Source organism: Leucoraja erinacea, chromosome 22 (genome assembly GCF_028641065.1).
Source record: "Leucoraja erinacea ecotype New England chromosome 22, Leri_hhj_1, whole genome shotgun sequence".
NCBI classification, from domain to species: domain Eukaryota; kingdom Metazoa; phylum Chordata; class Chondrichthyes; order Rajiformes; family Rajidae; genus Leucoraja; species Leucoraja erinaceus.
This window is the reverse complement of record NC_073398.1, coordinates 23,477,707-23,501,220: the sequence shown is the minus strand read 5'-3', so window position 1 is coordinate 23,501,220 and position 23,514 is coordinate 23,477,707. Positions and strand designations below refer to the sequence as shown.

At 42.8% G+C, this 23,514-nt stretch overlaps 2 protein-coding genes across 2 annotated transcripts in view; one reads left to right on the top strand and one right to left on the bottom strand.

Annotated features, from left to right (window-relative positions):
* lrrc17 (leucine rich repeat containing 17) overlaps positions 1–14,185 on the bottom strand; it is a 30,676-nt gene extending 16,491 nt beyond the window's left edge. The window contains exon 1 of the mRNA XM_055653164.1: positions 14,046–14,185. The gene's annotated coding sequence lies outside the window, so the exon portion shown is untranslated. The remainder of the gene's footprint in view (positions 1–14,045) is intronic.
* The window catches only part of fbxl13 (F-box and leucine-rich repeat protein 13), a 126,103-nt gene that overhangs the window by 66,325 nt on the left and 36,264 nt on the right, over positions 1–23,514 (top strand). Inside the window, exons 12-15 of the mRNA XM_055653146.1 lie at positions 1,928–1,980; positions 12,807–12,907; positions 13,976–14,105; positions 21,932–22,030. Of these exons, the coding sequence (XP_055509121.1) occupies positions 1,928–1,980; positions 12,807–12,907; positions 13,976–14,105; positions 21,932–22,030 (383 nt within the window). The remainder of the gene's footprint in view (positions 1–1,927; positions 1,981–12,806; positions 12,908–13,975; positions 14,106–21,931; positions 22,031–23,514) is intronic.

Here is a 23,514-nt window from a genome sequence, read left to right as displayed (position 1 = left end):
GAGAATAATAACCGCCTGTGAGAGAGAAACGTTTCTGGCAGCTTCCAGTGATGAGGTCACAATGGGATCTCACAGTCCTCCAATCATAATGAGAACAAATTTACATGTTTAATGCCGTGAACATTCCGCCATCCCACAATGACATCACAATGGGATCTCAGCTGCCAATCAACAAGTTATGAGAGTTTTCTTACATTGTTTTAAGGAGAGGGACGTAGTGGGGGAGATTTAAAAAGTTTTAAAGTGACATTTAAAAGTTTACAACACCCCACTTTGAGAAGGATTTCTTCAAGTCTGCACTAGCAATTAGGTAGTTACCAGCTATAACATCACAATGCCCTACCGGCTACAATGTTGCTATCCCAGAACAGTGAGTCCTTCAAAACAAATGTCCTTCAGGGAAAGAATCTGCCAGGCTAACCCAGCACAGCAAAGTTTAATGATTAGATTTGGATAACAAAGGGGAAGAATCTGCCAGCCTAACCAGCATTCCAAAGTTTAATGATTAGATTTGGATAACAAAAGATGGCATTGTCGGTGGCACCTACATCTCAGTAAATCATAGTGCAATTGTATTTTTTTTTAAGTTTAAAATGAGGGAGAGTGAAAAGATGAGCCGACCTGCACAGTTGGGGGCTATGGGTGAGTGGCGGAATATTGCATTGGAGGAACGGGTTGCATTGGGGGGAACGGGTGAGTGGTGGAATCTTATGTTGGGGAACACGTTGCTTTGGGGGACCAGGCCTCCCATGGGGCTATGGGTGAGTGGTGGAATATTGCATGTGGGAACGGGTTATGTTGGGGAAATGGGTGAGTGGTGAAAACGGGTTGCGTTGGGGGAACGGGTGAGTGGTGCATTATTGTGTTGGGGAACGGGGCCCAATGGGTCTCACTTGGTCTAGTGCCCTATAAAATAATTATAACAATGGTTGATATTTTTGATGTTTTGTTTACTTGATGACATCATTCTTGCTATATGCTCAAAAGTTGTGTTGAAGGCCATCAATATTAGCATTAGTGAATATAAACAAGGGAGATCACCAGATCGTTTTAGTAGCTTTTGGGTTTAATGGTGAGCTCTGTTGCTTTGTTTCAGACTCCAAACTTACTAAAGTTAGATTAGTGGGTGAGAGTTTAGGTATTTATTGGGAAAGCCATCATGCCGGTTTTGTCGGAATCTTTTCTACTCTGTGCAGGAGCTGCAAAATGAAGCAGGAGGCTTCCTACACTCCTGCTGTCCCATTTAACGAATTGTTTGATCCCAGGTCTCAAGAAACCCAGGACAATATTCATCTTATCTCAATTAATCTCACTTGCACCTGATACATTTGTCCACAACAGCTACTCTATTAGCTGAAACCAGATTGTGTAACTGTCCAAATGGTAGAAATTCCCACAATATTCAAAAGGATTTTATTTTATTTTGTCATCAATTGTAGGTCCTTGCAGACCTTAATATAATTAGTTCCACCTTCTGAAATACCATGTGTTATATCAAAAGAGATCAGCTTTTATATGAGAAGAGATAGAGACATACTGATACTCAGCAGGCCACTGAGTTAACGCTGAGCACCAAGTACCCCTTTACACCAACCCTACACCAATCTGATTTTTTTTATTTGCCCCACATTTGCTCCCCCCTAGATTCCATCATTCACAGACAGATTTGCAGCAATTTACATTGGCCGATTAACTTATCGCCTAATGTAGATTACATGGTCACAAGGAACATACGAACTCCATACAGTCAGCATCTGACGTAACTATGGACCAAGGTATCTGTAGCCGTAAGATGACATCTCTACAGGCTGCACCACTGTATCACCCAGATTTAATAATATATACAAAATGCAATTGTAAATACATTTTCCACAATATATAAAACTCAGTATTTAATATAATGATTTATTATTTATTTCTATTTCAGCTGGCTGTCGTAATTTGCAAGACCTAAATTTATCTGAATGTGAAAAAGTAACTGTAAGTTTAAAACTTCTTGCTCAAATGTATGTTAGAATTATAGTCACACCGCATGGAAACAGGCCCTTCAGCCCAATTGTCCATGGCGACCAAGATGTCCTATCTAAATGTCCCATTTCCCCACATTTGGTTCATATCCCTCTAAACTTTTCCAATCCATGTACCTGTCCCAGTGCCTTTTGAATACATCTCCGAGACCGGACCATCAGCAGGCTATCATCTCCAAGACCGTTATTGAACTCAAGACGTCTTTTGATTTCCCTTCTTCAACCTCCAACCTTATAGTTCCCCAGCCTCGTACTGCCTGTTATCTTCTTCCCAAAATTCATAAAGTATGACTGCCCTGACAGGCCCACGGTTACTGCCTGCTTCTGCCCCACATAACTCCTCCAAATAGCTTGATTCTATCTTTTCCCCCTTGTCCAGTCCCTTCCGACCTATATTTGAGACACCTCACATGTCCTTCAATTCTTCAATAACTTTTCATCCCTAGACCCCAGTTGCCTCATTTTTACCAAGGATGTCCAGTCCCACTACACCTCCATTCCCCATCATGAAGGTCTTCTGAAGCTGGTTTGTCCTTGAACAGAGACCTAATCAGTTCCCCTCCACTAATAGTCTCCTTCACTTGGCAGAACTTGTCTTAACCCACAGTAACTTCTCGTTTGACTCCTCTCACTCGCTTCATGTTAAAGACGTAGAGTCATGGGTACTCGCATGTGCCCCAGCTATAATCTGCTTTTTTGTTAGTTCTGTCGAACACTCCTTGTTCTAAACATACACTGACATCATTCCCCAACTTTTTCCTTGTGACATCAATTTGCATCGGGGCCGTCTTCCGCACCCGTATAGAATTAGTTTATTTACCACTAACTTCTATATTGCCCTCAAATCCATGTCTCTAACACCTGTCCTCCCCTTTCTTGATCTCTGTGTCTCCATCACAGGAGACAGATTATCGACTGACATCTCCTAAAAACCCATTGAATCTCACAGTTACATGGACTGCATCTGCTCTCATCTTGCCTCTTGCAAAGACGCCAGTCCCTACTCTCAATTTCTCTGTCTCCACCACATCTGCTTCCAAGATGAGGCATTCCTCTTTGGAACATCAGAGATGTCCTGTTTCGGTAGTAAATGTGTATTCCACCTGCTGTAGTGGATGGAGCTCTCACATGATGTATGGAGCCTCTCCTTGTATCTCAAAGTTCAGTTCTCGTTTCCCTTCCCTCCAGACAAAACAAGGATAGAGTTCCCCTGATCCTTACACCCCACAACCAACACATAATTCTTTGACATTTCTGCCACCACCAGACACATCTTCCTATCCCCACCGCTTTTCACTTTCCACAGAGACCACTCCCTCTGTAACTCCTTGGTTCATTAATTCATTCCCATCCAAGCCAACCCCACCCTAGTACTTTCTCTTACAACCACAGGAGATTACCATCTATCTGTATACATCCTCACATCTACCCAGGGACCCCAGCAACCCTTCCAGGTGAGACAGGTTCACATGCACGTTCCATAACCTCATTGATTGCATTTGGTGCTCATAATGAGGCTTTCTTTACAGAGGCAAGACCAAGCATGGACATGGCCGTCGTTTCGCTGACACTTGCACTCAGTCTGCCAAGGCCTGTTGATTCTGCCATTTGCTAACCATTTTAGCTCTACCATTCCCATACTGACATTTCTCGTCATCCCCTATTGCCAGAGTGAGGCCACATGAGAACTTGTGGATCAGCCTCTCATATTCTGCTGGGTAGCTTACGACCCAAAGGTACGAACATACATTTCTCAAATTTTAGGTAACTAACCTATAAACTTTCCCCCCCCCACCTTTCCTCCCTCCGCTCTCCTATACCTTACCCAACTACGAACCCATTTATCCCTTCTTCCTTCGCACAACCCCTTCCACCTATATTCCTTCCTTTGGCATCACATTTCATGCCTCTTCTTTCCTTATCTCACTACCTTTTCATCTCTGGCCTTTGTTCAAGCATCTGCCAATCAAAACACTCCTCACCAATATCCACCTATCACTTGTCAGGCTTTGTTCACCCTCCACCTTTATTCTGGCTTCCTCCCCTGCCACCACAATTAGTCTGAAAGGGATCCTGAACCAAAAAGTCACCGATCCATATTTTCCAGAGACTCTGCCTGACTTGTTGTTACCCCAACATTTGTGTTTCTTTTGTAAACCAGCATCTGCAATTCCTTGTCTCTACAGTACTCAAAATATGGCCTCGCCACCATCATGTAGAACTGTAACATAATGTCCTAAGTTCTATATTCAACTGACTAATGATGGACAATATACCCTGACTAATGATGGACAATATACCAAAAACCTTCTTTATTACCCTATCTACCTGAGATGCCACTTTCTTGGAACCATGTACCTACATTCCGAGCGCAATAACACACCCCAGGGCCCTACACTCACTGTGAAGATCCTGCTCGAGTTTGACTTCCCAAAAAATAACACTTGCACTTATCTGCATTAAACTCCATTAGCCAGTCCGCAGCCAACTTGGCCATCTGATCAATCTGATAACCACTTCATTGTTTGGGTGGCACAGTAGAGCAAAGGTAGGGCTGCTGCCTTACTTGGTAGGCTGAAAGGCTGGTTTCCATGCTGTATCGCTAAACAAAACTGTCTACGATATTAGCTATTTTAGTGTCAACAGTAAGCTTACTAATCATGACTTCAACATTCTCATCCAAATCATTAATATAAATCACAAAAGACAATGGGACCAGCACCAATCTCTGAGGTTTTACCACTAATCACATGCTTTCAGTCTGAAAAAAATATTCCACCATCACCCTCTGATTCTTTCCATGAAACCAACTCCGTATCTAGTTAGCTACCTCTCCCTGGAGCTCATGTCATTTAACCTACCCGAACAGCTTACCTTGAACTGTCACCATCACACTTTTCCAATTGTCCCTTTGGTTGCAAACATCCAACTCCAATCAACTTTACCAAGTTCCTTTCTAACATCGTCAAAGTTGGCCTTCCCCAATCCAAAACTTTAATTTGTGGGCATAACTGTTTTAAGGCTAATGGTATTGTGGTCGCTTGTCCCTCCCAATTTCCTAAGAGTAGGCCAAGCTGTGCCCTTTCCCATATGTAGGGCTCTCTACATATTGCCAAAGAAAACTTTTTGGAACATATTTGATAAAATGTACTCTGTTCAAACCCTTGGCACCATCAGTCTATATCATATCCTTATCCTTATATAACTATAAAACTCTGATCTTGGATGTGGATGTGGATGTGGATGCGTGTGTGTGTGTGTGTGTGTGTGTGTGTAGTGTGTGTGTGTGATCACATCTACTCGAAGAAACAACGCGCTAACGGTAACATTTTTACAGATTCCGGTAGAGATTTATCCCGTGAAATCAAAAATTGACTTATCTGAAAAATTCATGCATTATTTTTCTCGAGTTATTTATGAAAATGTTCAAAAATTTCAAATAATTTAGAAAACAAACAAGATGGTCTCGTTGATGACGTCACAATGGATCTGCCTGCCTGCCACTGTTCGCACTGCGAGTGAAGCCACCCTTGTTCTGTCTTCTGTACTTCTTGGCTTCTTAATTTTTACTTCTTTAAATTTGGCACTTAATGTTTTTAAACTGCTGCTCAGGTCGTGCTGCACGCGCCGCTGAGCTCCTTGAAGTTCTAGAACATGGCGGCGGTGGTCGTTATTGCCGCGCGTGTGCGGGTGAGAGTGCGGGCCAGCACAATGGGAAAGTTGCCCGAGCGGCCATTAGTCCCTCTGGGAGAGCCGTCTATGAAGACCTGCGATTCCTCCGTCGATCGCAGGGACTCGGGGAATCGCGACGCCTTTTCCTCGCTAGTGATCCTGATCCCACCTGGCGATCTCTGGGGGACGACCTCCTCTCCGTCTCCCCTGCCCAATCGTCTGTCACGCGGGTGGGTGGGCTTCCCCTTGCGGAAGCCACGATCGGCCGGCCCTCCGCTGCTTTTGACCGTCCGCCCGCTCGCAGCATCAGGGCCGTCCGCTCGCAGCATCAGGGCCGTCCACTCATAAGATGCCGCAAATCGGAAACCCCAGCTGAAAAAGGCAGCAAGCTCCCCTGCCTGTGTGTAACTCTCTGTGCCTCTCTCTATGCCTCTGTATCCCTCTCTGTGTCCCTCCCTGTGCCTCCGTGTCCCTTTCTGTGTGCCTTTGTATGGCTCTGTATCCCTCTGTGTCCCTCTCTGTGCTTCTGTGTCCCTCTCTGTACTGCTGTGTCCCTCTCTGTGCCTCTGTGTCCCTCTCTGTGCCTCTGTGTCTGTGTCCCTCTCTGTGCCTCTGTGTCCCTGTCTCTCTATCCCCCTCCCTCTCTAGCCACGCCTGCATGTTGGGGGCTATGTGTGAGTGGATAGGGTGAGGCATGTGGTAAAAGGAGTGAATGAATAATATTAATATAATATCAATGGGGGTGGTTAGTGTGTGTGACGCTGCAGGCCACCCCTTCCCCTCACAACCGCTCGTTGAGGGTACGGGACCCAACAGGCCCCACTTGGTCTAGTAACTATTAAAACTCAGATTTTGGATGGATGTGGGTATGTGTGTGTATTTATTTGTTTGTGTGTGATCACATCTACTCGAAGAAACGATGCGCTAACGATGCGGTAACATTTTTACATATTCCGGTAGAGATTTACTCTCTGGAGTCAAAAATTTGCTAATCTGAAAAAATCATGCTTTATTTTGCGAGTGATTTATGAAAATCTCAAATACCTTTGAAAATAAATGAGCTGATGACGTCACGATGGATCTGCTTGCTGCCGTCTTGCTTGCGCTGCGAGTGACTGTTTTCCACTCGCTGCGCACTGTTTTCCATGCGTTCTTTGGTCGGCACTCGCCGAGTTCAAGTCCGCCCTCTCCCTCTCCCTCTCTCTCCCCCTCCCCTCTCCCCCCTCTCCTGCCCTACCGCTCGCAAGCCCGGCCGCACCACTCATAAGCCCGGCCGCTTGCCCGGCTCTCCTCCCACTCTCCCCTCCCCCTCCACCTCGCTTCCATCCCCCTCTCTCCCCCTCCTCTCTCCCTCCCCCTTCTCTCTCCCGTCATTTAACCCCACCTCTATGTCATGTAGCCTGTACCGTGGAATATTCAACTGCCAGTCTTATCCCTCCCTTAGTTGGCTAAATTGACCCATTCACAGGTACCTATCTAGGGCCTGATTTAATCCACATCACCAGTCAGGCCTCTTGCATTAAAATAAATGTGATTTAATCCAACAGTCCTTCGTTGTCCTTGCTCCTACCTATGCTGTCTACTGAACTTGCTTTAATTGCCTTTCTTACTGACTTCCAGCCTCTCACCTGTCTCATACTTTAGTTCTCATTCCACTGCCAATCTAGTTCAAAGTTAAAGATCTAATAGGAGACAGAGCCGCACATCTTTCAGTATCCAGACCAAGTGGCGAGATCTTATACATGGAGGAAATTTTAACCATACCTCCTCCATTTGTTTACTTATTCAGAATACTGTGAACTGTAGTTAAAATGGAGAAGCCTCATTTCCTCCTCCATTGTCATTGCTTTTTGATTTTATTTCTATGAATGATTGTGGTTGAGGCAACTGCAAAGTGCAGAAAGCCTATAAAATGAGTATATCCCACCGCACCGATGATAAAAAGAGACGTTGGAATGTGGAGACACTGCTGGAAGGTAATAACCAGGAACTTCAAGCCAACCATTGCTGGAATCTGATAAATAAGGAAAGTGATAATGGGAACCATTAGGGGAGAAGTGAATGGCTGATGGAACCAAAACCAGATGGCGGAGGGGTGGGAGTGAAATGTGTGTGTGGTAGTTGAATGGAACTGAGAGGGGAAGAGAGATAAAAATGGTTGATAGAAGGCTGGAGGGGACATGGTGCATCATCTAGGCTGGGTGAGTGGGCAAATGCATGGCAGATGCAGTATAATGTGGTTAAATGTGAGGTTATCCACTTTGGTGGGAAAAACAGGAAAGTAGACTATTATCTGAATGGTGGTCGATTAGGAAAAGGGGAGATGCAATGAGACCTGGGTGTCATGGTACACCAGTCATTGAAAGTAGGCATGCAGGTGCAGCAGGCAGTGAAGAAAGCGAATGGTATGTTAGCATTCATAGCAAAAGGATTTGAGTATAGGAGCAGGGATGTTCTACTGCAGTTGTACAGGGTCTTGGTGAGACCACACCTGGAGTATTGCGTAGTTTTGGTCTCCTAATCTGAGGAAGGACATTCTTGCCATAGAATGTACAGAGAAGGTTTACCAGACTGATTCCTGGGATGTCAGGATTTTCATATGAAGAAAGACTGGAAGACTCGGCTTGTACTCGCTAGAATTTAGAAGATTGAGGGGGGATCTTAGAGAAACGTACAAAATTCTTAAGGGGTTGGACAGGCTAGATGCAGGAAGATTGTTCCCGATGTTGGGGAAGTCCAGAACAAGGGGTCACAGTTTAAGGATAAAGAGGTAATCATTTAGGACTGAGATGAGAAAATCATTTTCTACACAGAGAGTGGTGAATCTCTGGAATTCTCTGCCACAGAATGTAGTTGAGGCCAGTTCATTGGCTATATTTAAGAGAGAGTTAGATGTGGCCCTTGTGGCTAAAGGGATCAGGGGGTATGGAGAGAAGGCAGGTACAGGATACTGAGTTGGATGATCAGCCATGATCATAATGAATGGTGGTGGTGCAGGCTCGAAGGGCCGAATGGCCTATACCTGCACCTATTTTCTATGTTTCTATGTTTCTATCTTGGGCCCAGCTCAATCTTCATAGCCCAATCCCATATCCATGTTCAGTTGTATTCCCAATAGTATAGTGTATCACGACAGTACTGGTTGATTAAGGTCTGAAATAGTATAACATTGTGGTGCCATACAATAGGATAGAAGTTTGATGCTGATAATGGGGTAGAGTACAGATGGGCAAAGAGTGGTACAATGGGGAACAACATCACTCGGTCTTGGTCTCTTGTTAAACTTAATAATATTTCAAATAATTCTTCTAAAGAACCTTAACCCTAACCCTAACCCGAGTATAGAAGAGAGATCGAGCAACTGTCCATATGGTGCCAGCGCAACAACCTGGTTCTCAACACCAACAAAACCAAGGAACTGATTGTGGACTTTGGAAGGAGTAGGATGGGGACCCACAGCCTCGTTTATATCAATGGGTCGATGGTTGAAAGGGTCAAGAGCTTCAAATTCCTGGGCGTGCTAATCTCTGAAGATGTTCCCTGGTCCGAGAACACTAATGCAATTATCAAGAAAGCTCATCAGCGCCTCTACTTCCTGAGAAGATTACGGAGAGCCGGTTTGTCAAGGAGGACTCTCTCTAACTTCTACAGGTGCACAGTAGAGAGCATGCTGACCGGTTGCATCATGGCTTGGTTCGGCAACTTGAGCGCCCTGGAGAGGAAAAGACTATAAAAAGTAGTAAGCACAGCCCAGTCCATCATCGGCTCTGACCTTCCTTCCATCGAGGGGATTTATCGCAGTCGCTGCCTCAAAAAGGCTGGCAGTATCATCAAAGACCCACACCATCCTGGCCACACACTCATCTCCCTGCTACGTTCAGTTAGAAGGTACAGGAGCCTGAAGACTGCAACAACCAGGTTCAAGAATAGCTACTTCCCCACAACCATCAGGCTATTAAACCTGGCTTGGTCAAAACTCTGATTATTAATAACCCATTATCTGTTATTTGCCCTTTATCAGTTTATTTATATTTATATTATGGTATGTGGACACACTGATCTGTTTTGTAGTAAGTGCCTACTATGTTCTGTGTGCTGAAGCAAAGCAAGAATTTCATTGTCCTATCAGGGATACATGACAATAAACTCACTTGAACTTGAACTTGAAGAACAACCGGCTGTAAGACTTTTTGAATTATCATCCCTGCTCTGGCCTCCCTCTCAGATGTTATGCTTATCGGAAACATGCAAGTTCTATGAAGTTGTGGATTCCAAGATAAAGCTGATTCTGCAAAATACAGTGGTTATTGAGGGTGAATATGAATAAACATGACTTAGGAGGTTAGAAATATTTGCCTTCTGAGATGAAACAGGAAGCTATGAACAGCTTGCTTAAAAATAAAACAGCTTTTATGTTTTATCTTTGAATGTTATGGAATACTGCCATTAGATATTTTTTTCCTAAATGCAATAGCACACGCTTTAAAATCTGCAATTCTACAAAATAAGGACACATTTTAGGAATGGGTAACTAAGAGTTTCAATTTTATTTAATTTTAATCACCTGTAAGATTAGTAAACTTTCAAGCAATGCCCATAAGTGTGTGTGCGAGAGAGAAAGAGGGGAAGAGGGAGGAGAGAGAGAGAGAGAAGAGAGAGAGAAAGGGAGAGAGGGAGAGAGAAGAGAAGAGAGAGAGAGAGAGTGTGTGTGTGTGTGTCAGGGGAGGGGTTAGATCAGTGACGTTATGCTTTCCCTGCGCCCCAACAGACTCTGATCTATTCTTTGTCTGCAACTAACTGTTTACTGCCTGAATCACAGCATTATTTAAAAAGTGAATTAACAACCCTTTAACAGCTGTTACATCTCACGATATGTTTTTTGATTGTATAACTTTTCAGTGTTTTGTATATTGATGCCAGGAGCAAATATTTACTACAATTAGCGAGCTTTGTCAACTGCGACAAAGTTAGCCAGTCCGAAACATCACCAATCCCATGTTCTCCAAAGATGTTATCTGACCCATTGAGTTATTCTGGCACTTTGTGCCTTTTTTTTTGTAAACCAGCATCTGCAATTCATTGTTTCTACAATACAACCTTAATTTACTTAAAGCTGGCAATTCTAAACATTCTCAATTTTATAACTCTCTGGAGGAAATAAATAATGCTAATATTACAATGATTAAAACATTTAATATTCCATATCTTCTTGCAACATGGAAAGAGGACATTTTGGCTCATTGAATCTATGCCAGTTCACAGAGCAATCTCACTTCCCTAATATATTCGCAAACATATTCTTTCCCAATTCCCATCAAATTCCCCAGATTCTATCACACACCTACACTGTGGACAATTAAACTACCAATTTGTATGTCTTGATGAAAAAAAACCTCAAAGGAAACACACAGAGAGTGTGCAAATTGCACACAAACAGCAGCAGAGGTCAGAATTGAACCAAGCTCATTGCAGCTGTGAAGCATCAACTCTATTTGCTGTGCCAGTATCTTCTAGATTTGTTCTGATGTTTATAAAGGCAATCTACAAACTGGACATCTCTTTGATGTTAGCAAAACATATGGACCTGGGATTGAGGCCAATGACTGTTCAAAATGGATCTAACATGCATTATTTAAAAGAGAATCTGTAATGTTACAATCATTTCTTGTTCCTAGGATCATCCATGAAAAGTCTTAGAAACATCTTCAGACACTTTAAAACACTGTTATGCCCTGGACATAGTACTTGCAATTTACTATCCAAAAGAGAGGAATCATTCTTTTAAACTAAGTACCATCGTTTTTTTAAGAAAAGACACAAAGGTAGAGTGAAAGCATTTAAATACCTAATCCCTGTCTATATATTCCACATTTCACTTCCCACCTTCCTTCCTTATCTCTTTCCACCATCTGCACCCTTTAGTCATCTCCAGTCTTGGCTATGAGTGATGGCTTGATAATACAATTATTGACTGAATCTTCCAAATCTTGAAGAACAGAAAGTTGCCATTCAGAGTATCTGACAGATGGCGAGAGAAACAAACAAGCAACTTGTATTGTGGTGTGATAAATGCAGTCCAGGCCCTCAGAGACACAGCCCTCCCCCATAAACATACTTGACTTTGCCCTCACCAATTGACCTGTTGCAAATATGGATGTTTATGACAGTGGTGACTATTGCACATTTCTTGCCGAGATAATTAAACTTAATGTGACCCGAGGGACAATTTCTTCACACATAGAGTGGTGTTCATTTGGAATGAGCTGCCAGAAGAAGTCGCGGTTGCGGGTATAAGCGCGACATTTAAAAGGTATTTGGTCAGGTACATGGATAGGAAGAGTTTAGGGGGATATGGGCCAAATGCTGGCCAATGCGACTAGCGCAGTTATTAAACCTCGTCCGCATGGATGACTTGGGCCGAAGGGCCAGTTTCAATACATGACTATGATTCAAATGTATCAAATATGTTTCTGATGTTTAGTGATTTACTGCTGAACCCATCCCTATGCATCCTTCCCCACCCAAAGCCTCTTTACTATCTGTGTAAACGAATGAACTTCACTTGCCACGATGAGTCCAATTCCTAAAACATTCAAAAAATGCATAACCAAATCGATTGGCTTCCCATTGACCAATCTACGCATTTAGTCCCTCAACTATCAACAAACTATAGCTGTAGTAGCATTTACAAAATATCTTACAACATTGATAGCACCTCTCAAACCTGCAACTTCTAACACCTAGGACAAGGCCTGGGAACACCAGAACCTTCATTTTGTTTTTCAAATGGCACATCCTCCTGGTGTGTAAATTTACTAGTTTTCTAAAATTGTCTACCATTATAACATTGGAGTGATAAACAAAGACTTCCTACCCAATAAGTAAATGATAATACCTTTATCACATAGACTGCACATATACACATTATCACTCAGATCTAAATCTTCTTGACAATTAGAAATGATCAATATGCCCATTTGCCTCCAAAATACACACACGTTGAATGAATAAAAAATTCTACTCAAGGATGCAATGTAACCAGTATGCATGCTTACTTTGGGGTCTTTTTTTAAACATTTTAAACTATTTTATTTTTCCCTCATTTAGGATGAATTTGTGTCTGCAGTGGTGGAAATATGCAAATCGCTTATGTACCTGAACATATCCTACACTAGTATTGGTGATGCTACACTTAGGTCATTATCAAAGTAAGTTGTTCCATTGTTAATCTTTCAGTCTCTATTTCAGGAGTACACAAGCCTATCCAGTTTATAGACTGATTGCACTACTTTCATTCACACTTCACTTTAGTCCTATTTTCTTCTGTTCTTTTTAATTATCATTATTAGCTGGTGTCAGTAAAAGTTGATCTAGTAATAGGTACCTTTATATGTTGAGTAAGGAATTTGCTGTGATGTTTTTCTTCACACTGGCAAAGATTTATTAAACACTACATACAAATATATTGCAAGAATTATTATACTTTGTTACTTAGAAAATGTCAAACTACGTGACAATAGAGAATAGTACTTGGAGTTAACTTTCCAGCTTTAAATATAATGCTTTTGTTGTAGGATTACAAACTCGTTTTGATTTCAGATTTAAAAACATGCATTCAGAGAGATTTATTTCAGACTTTGTCATATTAACAAACTTTGTTTTATAAAATGGTTGCATCAGTTTTAAATTTAAAATAAACCTGCTTTAATTTTCATTAAAAATATCTGAGGAACTTTTTTTATTTTCATTAAGACTCTGCATGGAAGATTTTCCTGCAGGGAAAGGTAAAGAAAATTCTATAAATAACATTGGCATTGAGCTTAATAGTTACCAGACCAGCTCCATTCCAGATGCACAAGCTCTGGACTTCTGTTAAAGACAAATGCAGTACGAGGTTGTTGCAGTTGAAACAAGACTAAAAACGACTCCCAAAACTAGCTTGCAGCACAAACTCTATCGATTGCATTTGCACTTTTTTCATGCCTTTAGCCTGCTCTGCCATTCAGCAAGTAATTAATAGAACAGAACAGAAAAAACCCCATCTGCAAACCTACTGTACTGTTGTTTATTGTAGGCTTAACAACTTCAAAATACCCACACTAGAAATAGAACTGCATGTTTCACTGTCTTGTTTCTGATTTAATGCTGCCAAATCTTGCAGGTCATAAAATTCCAGCAGGAAAACTTTGCATGGTAGAGATCCAAATTAGCTTTCCTTTTCAGTATCTTGGTAGTATTACAATTGAAAGTCTTCCACGTTTTTCTTCTCTTTCAAGATTTGGTCTGAATCTGCAATATCTGAGCCTGGCATATGCAAAGAAATACACAAATAAAGGTTTGAATTACCTTGCCACGGGGAAGGGCTGCCACAGGCTTGTCTATCTGGACATTTCAGGCTGCACTGAGGTTAGTCTACACAACTTTTTTGCTGCTATGAGAAACGATGTACTTCGATGGTGGTTAACAATCCCAGTCTTGAGCGGCAGACTGAGTAATGCAGGAAGGGGGAGGGGAGTTGAAGCTAGTGTGGAGTTACAGAAACCCAAGCTGCCAAAAATGATTGCTCCCTCAGGCTTCTGGCAGAATTCCAAATGGTTTTCAGCTCAGCTCAGAAAATATATAATTGGCTCAGTCAAAAAAAGAATCAGTGAAGTTATTAAAGGGATATGCCTTTATTTTATCACATTCATCATGGTCATTTACAGTTATAACCAATACCCACTTTTGACTTTCTTGCCCATATGTTCAATCCTTCTCACCCCCTTCTTCACCTCATTTCCTTCTGCTCCATCTTCCTCTCCCCCATTTTCCCCTATTTTGTTTTTGCCTTTTTCATATCTTCCTTACTGTTTCTTCTCACCTTCCCGCTTCTTTCTTCCTCCATTTCTCTCAATAATCTCTGTCCTTTTTACCACAACCCTTCTCCCCCCCCACTTCCAAAAGCCTCCTTCTATTAAACTCCTCTTATACCCCTTCTCCCTCCTATTTAGATTTTCTCTCCCATCCTCTACCCTCCCCATCCCTCACCCCCACCACTCCGCTATCTTACAAAACATCCCTGTTTTTGTATTCCAGCTGTCTTTAAATAAATGCTAGCATTGCGTTTGCCTTCTTTACTACCGATTTGACTTGCAGATTAACTATTTGCGAATCCTGCACCAGCACCAGCACTCCCAAGTCCCTTTGTATCTCCGATGTCTGGATTCTCTCCACATTTAGAAAATAGTCTACTCGTTTATTCCGACTACCATAATGCACGACTCCACACTCCAGATTATATTCCATCTACCACCTCTCTGCCCACTCTCCAAACCTGTCCAAGTCCTTCTGCAGAGTCCCTGCCTTCTCTGCATTTCCACCTATTTTCGTATCATCCGCAAACTTAGCCACAGAGCCTTCAATCCTCTCATCCAAATCATCAATATACAACATGAAGAGTAGCGGCCCCAGCACCATCCCCTGCAGAACTCCGCTAGTCACTGGCAGCCAACCTGAAAAAGGTCCCTTTATGGCCACTCTTTGCCTTCTGCCATCCTGTCAACCTGCTATCCATGCTAGTATCTGTCCTTTGATACAATAGGCTCTCATCTTCCTTAGCAGCACTATGTGTGGCATCTTATCAAAGGCTTTCTAAACATCTAGGTCAACAACGTCCACTGACTCTCCTTTGTCTGTCTTACTATTTACTTCTTCAAAGAATTCCAGCAGATTTGTCAGGTAAGATCTCCCTTTCATAAAACCATGCTGACTGGCCTATTTTAGCATGAACTTCCAAGTACTCCACAAGCTCATCCTTTATAATGGGCTCTAAAATCTTACCCACCACTGAAATCAGACAAACCGGCCTATCCTATCGTTCCCACTATTCTGCTTTGCTCCCTTCTTGTGCAGCAGGGTAATATTGGCAATTTAGTCTGTTGTCAAAGTGAGTAAGACTTTATTCTCACTGTGCCTCCCACTCTTGATTGTGACAGGTCTTTGTTTTCCTCTTTGGTAGAAGCGTGCTAGCCTTCTTTGGTTGTTTCCAGTTGTATTGCTGCACTTCTCTACACCTTTGGTTCAGCAGTGTTTTGTTAATAGTACAGGCTGTCCTCAAATATTTCTCCAGAGATGCTGCCTGACATGCATAACTGCTTCAGCGTTTTGTGTCTATCCCAGATTACAAACACCTGGTTTAAGGACATCTACGCAAAGGAGTGAGCCTCCAAAATATTATTGAATTCAAAATCCGATGTACATACATACATTCGTCCCTGCAAACTAATTTCCTCTCTTGCTCTATTTTTATTAGTGTTCTTCCTTATCAGTCTTATGTGCTTCTTATGCCATCTATCTATCTATCTATCTATCTATCTATCTATCTATCTATCTATCTATCTATCTATCTATCTATCTATCTATCTATCTATCTATCTATCTATCTATCTCTTGTTTCTGTGTCTGTCTGTCTGTCTGTCTGTCTGCCTGCCTGAAATTACGGCAGAATGGTAAACGATAGCGCTACAATTTTTGGCCCTCCTTACTCACCATTGTCCTGGTGTGTGGTGTACCAGGTTTCTATCAGATTGACGGTACATTTTACAAGTTATTCACATTTTAAACTTTACAAAACCTCACTTTGACAAAAATATTTCATCTGCACTGGCAGTTAACGGCGTATGATGTTCCAATGGAATCAAATTTACATAAACTGCCCGTCAGCAGCGTTCCACCCCACAATGACATCACAATGGATCTCATTTACATTAAAAAAAAAGCTCAGTTTTCAAAAACACAGCAGCGCTCCACCATTACATCACAATGGGATCTCATACACATAAAATAAAAAACACAGCAGCTTCCACCACACAATGACAGCGGGGGGGGGGGGGGGGGGGGGGGGGGGGGGGGGGGGGGGTTAGGGAGGAATGAGGGAGAGTGACTGAGGGTAGTGAAAGGAGGAGAGTGAAAGGGAGGGGGGAGGAGTGGGGGAGGGGGGAGAGAGAGGGGAGAGAGAGGGGAGGAGGGTGAAGAGGAGGGGGAGGGAGTACTGGGGGATGAGGGGAAATGAGCTGCGCCTGCGCAGTTGGGGGCTATGGGTGAGTGGTGGAATATTGCGTTGGGGGAACGGGTTGCGTTGGGGGCACATTTAAAACTTTACAAAACCCCACTTTGACAAAATTCACTTGCATGCACTGACAGTTAGCAGCTTATGACGTCACAATGAGATCCCAAATCTCATTTACATAAAAGAGTGCTCTTTTCAAGAGCGGGAGGAAGAGGTGAGGGAGAGAGTGCGGGAGGGGAGGATGAGAGGGGAAAGAGCTGGCGGGCTATGGGTGAGTGGTGGAATATTATGTTGGGGGAACGGGTTGCATTGGGGGAACGGGTGAGTGGTGGAATATTGTGTTGAGGGAACTGGGCCCAATGGGTCCCACTTGGTCTAGTTTATTACAAAATTATGGAGATATAGTTACTATATCAAGTGATTTTTGCATATTTTCCAACATGAACAAAATCGATTTGTTGACGTCAATAAAAACAAAATCTGTTACCCAGGCACAGCTTGTACACTTACCTTTTAATCTCTGAGGATCAGGCTAGATGAGACTCTGGGTCTTTCCCCATTAGCTGTTTTATCTGAGGTTTAAATTGTTAGAAATTGCAGGTAGTTGTTTTTCAAATTGGCCTAAGATGTCTTTGCTTTTCTTAAAAATTAACACAGCACCTGCCTTATCAGATAAGATCTATTTTTAATTTATTCTTAAATTGTGGGCTTTGCTACCAATCCTGGTATTTATTAATCGGCTGTAGCCATACTAAAGAGATGGTAGTGAGCCGCTCTGTAGATCAAGAATTGGTTTGAGGTTTGGAGGTACACAAAAATGCTGGAGAAACTCAGCGGGTGCAGCAGCATCTATGGAGGAAAGGAGATAGGCAAAGTGTTGGTCTGTCTAAGGGTGAGGCTCAGGTATTCTACTCAAAACTCCATCATTAACTAAGCTGCAGTCTAAATTTTACCTCATAGGGTCACAGTCATGGTGTCATACAATGTGGAAACAGGCCCTTCGGCCCAACTTGCCCACACCGGCCAACATGTCCCCACTATACTAGTCCTACTTGCCTGCCTTTGGCCCATATCCCTCTAAATTTGTCCTATCCATGTACCTGTCTAATTGTTTCTTAAATGTTGCAATAGCCCTGCCTCAACTACCTCCTCTGGCAGCTTGTTCCATACACACCCCACCCTTTGTATGAAAATGTTACCCTCTCAGATTCCTATTGAATCTTTTCCCCTTTACCTTAAACCTATGTCATCTGGTCCTCAATTCCCCTACTCTGGGCAAGAGACCCCATGCGTTTACACGATCTATTCCTCTCATGATTTTATACACCTCTATAAGATCACGATTCATCCTCCTACACTCCAATGAATAGAGTCCGAGCCTACTCAACCTCTCTCTATAGCTCAGGCCCTCGAGTCCTGGCAACCTCCTTGTAAATTTTCTTTGTATCCTTTCCAGCTTATCAATATCTTTCCAATAACATAGTGCCCAGAACTGAACACAATACCGAAATGCGGCCTCACCAACGTCTTATATAGCTGCAACATGACCTCCCAACTATACTCAATACTCTGATTGATAAAGGTCCATGTACCAAAAGCCTTTTGTGAGTCTTAGCTGGTTACTTGCTGCCATGTAGCATAATTTCTTTCTAGTATTTGGATGTGATGATAAGTACTGTAGTTGCAGTGAATCTTACAGATGGTACGCATTGCAGCCAAAACATGTCAGCTAGTAGGTGGGGCGCAGATCCAATGAACTAGTTTGCCCTGGATAGTGTCATTGGACAGCATCCATCCAGACATGTGTGGAGCATAAAAAGATTTTAGGGTGTTTGGTGAGCTATCTACTGCAAGAAACCTGGCCTCTGACTTGTTTTAATAGTCATTGATGTTATGGAACTACGCCTGACAAGTTTTGTTATTAGTTAATGGTCATTCACAGGTTATGGTATGAGTGAATACTTGAGAATGGATTGAGTATGAGTTTGAAGAAGGGTCTCGACCTGAAACATTGCCTATTTCCTTCGCTCCATAGATGCTGCCTCACCCGCTGAGTTTCTCCAGCATTTTTGTCTACTTGAGAATGGGTGTCAAATGCATATGAGAAACATTGCCATTTGTGAATACTATATACTTGAAAATAGATAAATCCTGATACATTTCTAATCATGAACAATGTCTGTGCATAGAAGCTTGTGAATGAAAGAATAAGGAGATTGAAGTTAAGTTATAGTGTAAATTTAAAGGCTAGTAATCATGCATATTCTTGGAATTATCAAGATTATTGAGCTCCATATTGAGCTGAAACCCATCTGGCTGCTGCTCCAGACGATAAATGTAACGTATGATTAAAAGCTTAACCGAAGTCGGAAGATGGTTTGAAGCTCCTTTTGCAGATCCTACAATCCAAAGCTATTATCAGTGTCTTCATCAGATACGTGGTAGAAACCTCAGAGAATGACACATGGGGCATTATTACATTTTACCTATCCTGCATGTTTTAGCTGACTTTCCACCCATGAGGATTATTGCAGGTCAGCACAAATACACATTACTATGGCTGCCTTTACAATTTCCTCTGATAACTCTCACAACCTACACAACCTGGCATCAATTAAGCAGTCGGAGCAATTTGGCTCGTAGATGCATCTCAAATGAAACCTACAGTGTATTCTGTTATTGGGGCATATGTGTATTCTTATTTTCATTTGGGGAATAAAATTCTTCTGTCAATGATATTTAGCACGAAAGCCAGTGTTAACAGATGGAATTTAATTCATTTTTCATATGCTACCAAAAGAATTGTCCAAAAAGCACTTAAGCATGACTAAAGAATTGCGGATCTAGCCTGTTTACTTAGCTTATAGATCTTCATTTACATTTTGACAGTCTAACTTCACACATGGCATATCTCCAGTCCATATAATGATTTTTTTAAGAAACATGTTAACTACATTTTTCTGGACCAAGATTATTTATTAAATAAATATTGATTTTTCTGGGTTTTTCTGAGGATGGAAAATAATGTGGGCTTTGTATCACTGCTTTCCTAATACGTTTAGTACTTACTAGACCAAGTGCAGACCCGTTGGGTCTGTTCCCCCAACGTGTGGTTGTGGGGGGGAGGTGGCATGCAGCATCACACACACTAACTACCCCCCCCCCCCCCCCCCCTCCCACTCTCACGCTAATAGAGGGGAGAGGAAGGGGAGAGAGAGAGAGGGGGGGGGAAGGAGAGGGGGGGGGGGGGGAAAGGAGAGGGGGGGGAAAGGAGAGAGGGGGGGGTGAGGGGGGGAGAGAGGGGGAGTGCTGATAGGGGGGTGAGATGAGGGGCGGGGAGAGGTGGGGAGCAGGGAGGGGGTAGGGGTGTGTGCAGGGGAGGGGAGTTTAGGGGAGGGGGACGGTGGGGGAGGGGATGGAGGGGGGGGAGGGGGGGAGGGGGGGGGGGGGGAGGAGGGGGGAGGGGGGGAGGGAGGGGGGGGGGGGGGGGGGGGGGGGGGGGAGGGGGGGGGGGAGGGGGGGGGAGAGGGGGGGGGGAGAGGGGGGGGGGAGGGGGGGGAGGAGAGGGGGGGAGGAGAGGGGGGGGAAGAGGAGAGGGGGGGGAAGAGGAGAGGGGGGGAAGAGGAGAGGGGGGGAGAGGAGAGGGGGGGAGAGGAGAGGGGGGGGAGAGGAGAGGGGGGGGATAGGGGAGGGGGGGAGAGGGGAGGAGAGGTGAGGGAGAGGGGAGGGAGAGGAGAAAGGAGAGGAGGGGAGAGGAGAGGAGGGGGGGGGGAGGAGAGGGAGCGGGGAGAGGAGATGGAGGGGGGGAGAGAGAGTGCCTTTTTACTTCAACCCAAACCCAAACAACCATTTGCAGGCAGTGCTTTTTTACCTCTAACCATATTTTCATTTTCAAACCAAATTAAGGGTACTCACAGTGCTGTAGACATTTGTCAGTGTCATGCAAAGCTTTGATTGAGGCACACCACTTGCAGAGACTGATTGAGGCACACCACTTGCAGACACTGATTGAGGCACACCACTTCCTGGTTTTATAGTCCCTCCCCCTCCGTTCCAGCAGGGGCAGAAGAGAGAATGGGGAATGTTGTAAAAACATTAATATCTCTGTCAATTTTCATCGACGGGAAAAATCCTCGGCACATATGCGGCGGAGGGGGGCTCTGAGCGAGGTGGCCAAAAATGACGGCCGTAGGTGGCGGCGTACTCTCGGAAACCGCAGCACAGAAAGCCGAAACCGGTCAAGAACAGAGTTTTAGTAATATAGATAGATGGTAATGCTTACACCAGGTGCTGGAAGCTGCCATACAAATATAGGAGGGCTTACTCAATTAAGGCAATAAAAATCGTGTTGTGAATAATATTTTCATTAGCAAGGCAGCATTTTTCTGCATCAATGTTGCTGAATTTAGTGAGTGAAATTGATTTATTGCTAGTAATAGATTTTGCCAGTATAGTACCATACAGCACAGAAACACTTCATTTGTCCCACTGAGACCGTGTTAACCATATGCAACCATTTACTCTAATCCTACGCTAATACCTATGTAATTCTCCTCACATCATCCCTACATTTTACAACTGACCTATGCTCTAGGGGCAATTTAGAGTGGCCAACCTGCACGTCTTTGGGATGTGGTAGGAAATCAGAGCCGCAAAAGAAAATTAATGCAATCACAGGGTCAAGATTGAACCTGAGTTATTGTAGTTGTGAGGTATGAGATTTGTTTATAATATGTTCACTACCATGGCAATTTATTAATCTGACTGATACCTTTTAAAGTTATCAGTCAGATTGGCCCTCTCTGCAGGAGCTTCCTTGCTGCGAGTTGTATAAAGCTGATCTCAGGAAGCTTTGGACAACAGCAATTTGGCTGGGTATCCTACCATCACATTTGTGATTATATTGATTGTGAAGAAGGGTATTCTGTGTGGTTTTGCGAACAGTGTGGTTTAGCCATTATTTGATGATTGACAGATTAAAATGCATGGAGAAAAGGTTATTTCAACTTGCTAGAGGTCAGATTTTCTCTGTACCTGTACTTAGAAAACACCAAACTCTTTTTATTGCAGTGTTAACCTAAAAATTGTATTGCTGTTCCAACTGACATACACAGATCAAATGTATTCAAATTAACTTAGGTTTGTTATGCATTGTTATGCATGTTTTATGCATTTCTTGTTTCAGATCTCAGTGAGAGGTTTTAAGTCATTAGGAATTGGCTGCAATGAAATTGAGCACCTTGTAATCAATGATATGGCTACACTTACTACCACCTGCATCGTAGTAAGTGCAGTATTATTTAATTAACTAAGTGATGATAACAGTAAATTGTTAATTCACTATTTTATGCCTCCTCTTATTTTTATTTTTTAATTGGAATAATACTTTGAAATATTTTGTCTGCTTCAAAATATGAACCCAACAGCTGGAAACTGCAGATAATGGAAAGCTGAAATATGATGCCTAAATTATATGCCTAAATTAAAAAAGTTGTTAATACTCAGCAGTTAAAATGGTGAGAGAAACAAGGTTAATGTTTTTATAACAATAACTTTTCTCAGTTTTCTTGAAAGGTCATCAAGCTGAAATGTTAATTCTATTTCCCTCATCACAGATGATGTCTGACGTTTTGAATATTTCCAATATTTTCTGAGTAATCGGATTAAACCATTGATCTTTGCATGAGATTTAGCAAAAGTTACATTACTATCCCTTTAATAAATTGAATATATTTGAGACTTTAAGATATTTTTGTACCAGAAATAAGAAAACATCTATAAAAAGTATAATTAATGAAATCAACATGTAATTAATGGAAATGAGTCATAGTCAAGTCATACGGCATGGTAACAGGCTATTCAGCCCAAATGTCCATGCCTACCAAGATGCCCATGTGAGCCAGCCCCATTTCCCCACATTTGACCCATATCCATCTAAACCTTTTGTATCCATATACCCATTCAAATGTCTTTTAAATGTTGTTATTGTACCTGCCTCAACTACTTCCTCTGGCAGTTTGTTGTATATACGTACCTCAGGTTCCTGTTAAATCTTTCATCCATTCAGCCCTTCGAGCCAGCAACGCCATTCAATGCGATCATGGTAGTTCATCCAAAATCAGTACCCCGTTCCTGCCATTCCCCGTGATTCCGCTAGCCCTAAAAGCTCTATCTAACTCTCTTTTGAACGCATCCAGTGAATCAGCCTCCACTGCCTGAGGCAGAGTATTCCACAAATTCACAACTCCCTGTGTGAAAAGGTTTTTCCTCCATCTCAGTTCTGTGGCCTACCCCTTATCCTTAAACTGTGGCCCCTGATTCTGGATTCCCTCAACATCGTGAACATGTTTCCTGCATCTAGCGTGTCCAACCCCTTAATAATTTTATATGGTTCTATAAAATCCACTCTCATCCATCTAAATTCCAGTGAATACAAGCCCAGTTACTCCATTCTTTCATCATGTGACAGTCCCGCTATCCCGATAATTGGTCTCATGAACCTACGCTGCACTCCCTCACTAGCAAGAATGTCCTTTCTCAAATTAGCAGACCAAAACTGCACATAATACTCCAGGTGTGGTTTCACCAGGTGTGGTCCTGTACAACTGCAGGACCTCTTTGCTCCTCAACTCAACTTCTCTCTTTATGAAGGCCGACAGGCCATTAGCTTTCTTCACTTCCTGTTGTACCTGTATGCCTACTTTCAGTGACTGATGTACTAGGACACGCAGGTCTCATTGTACTTCCCCTTTTCCTAACCTGACACCA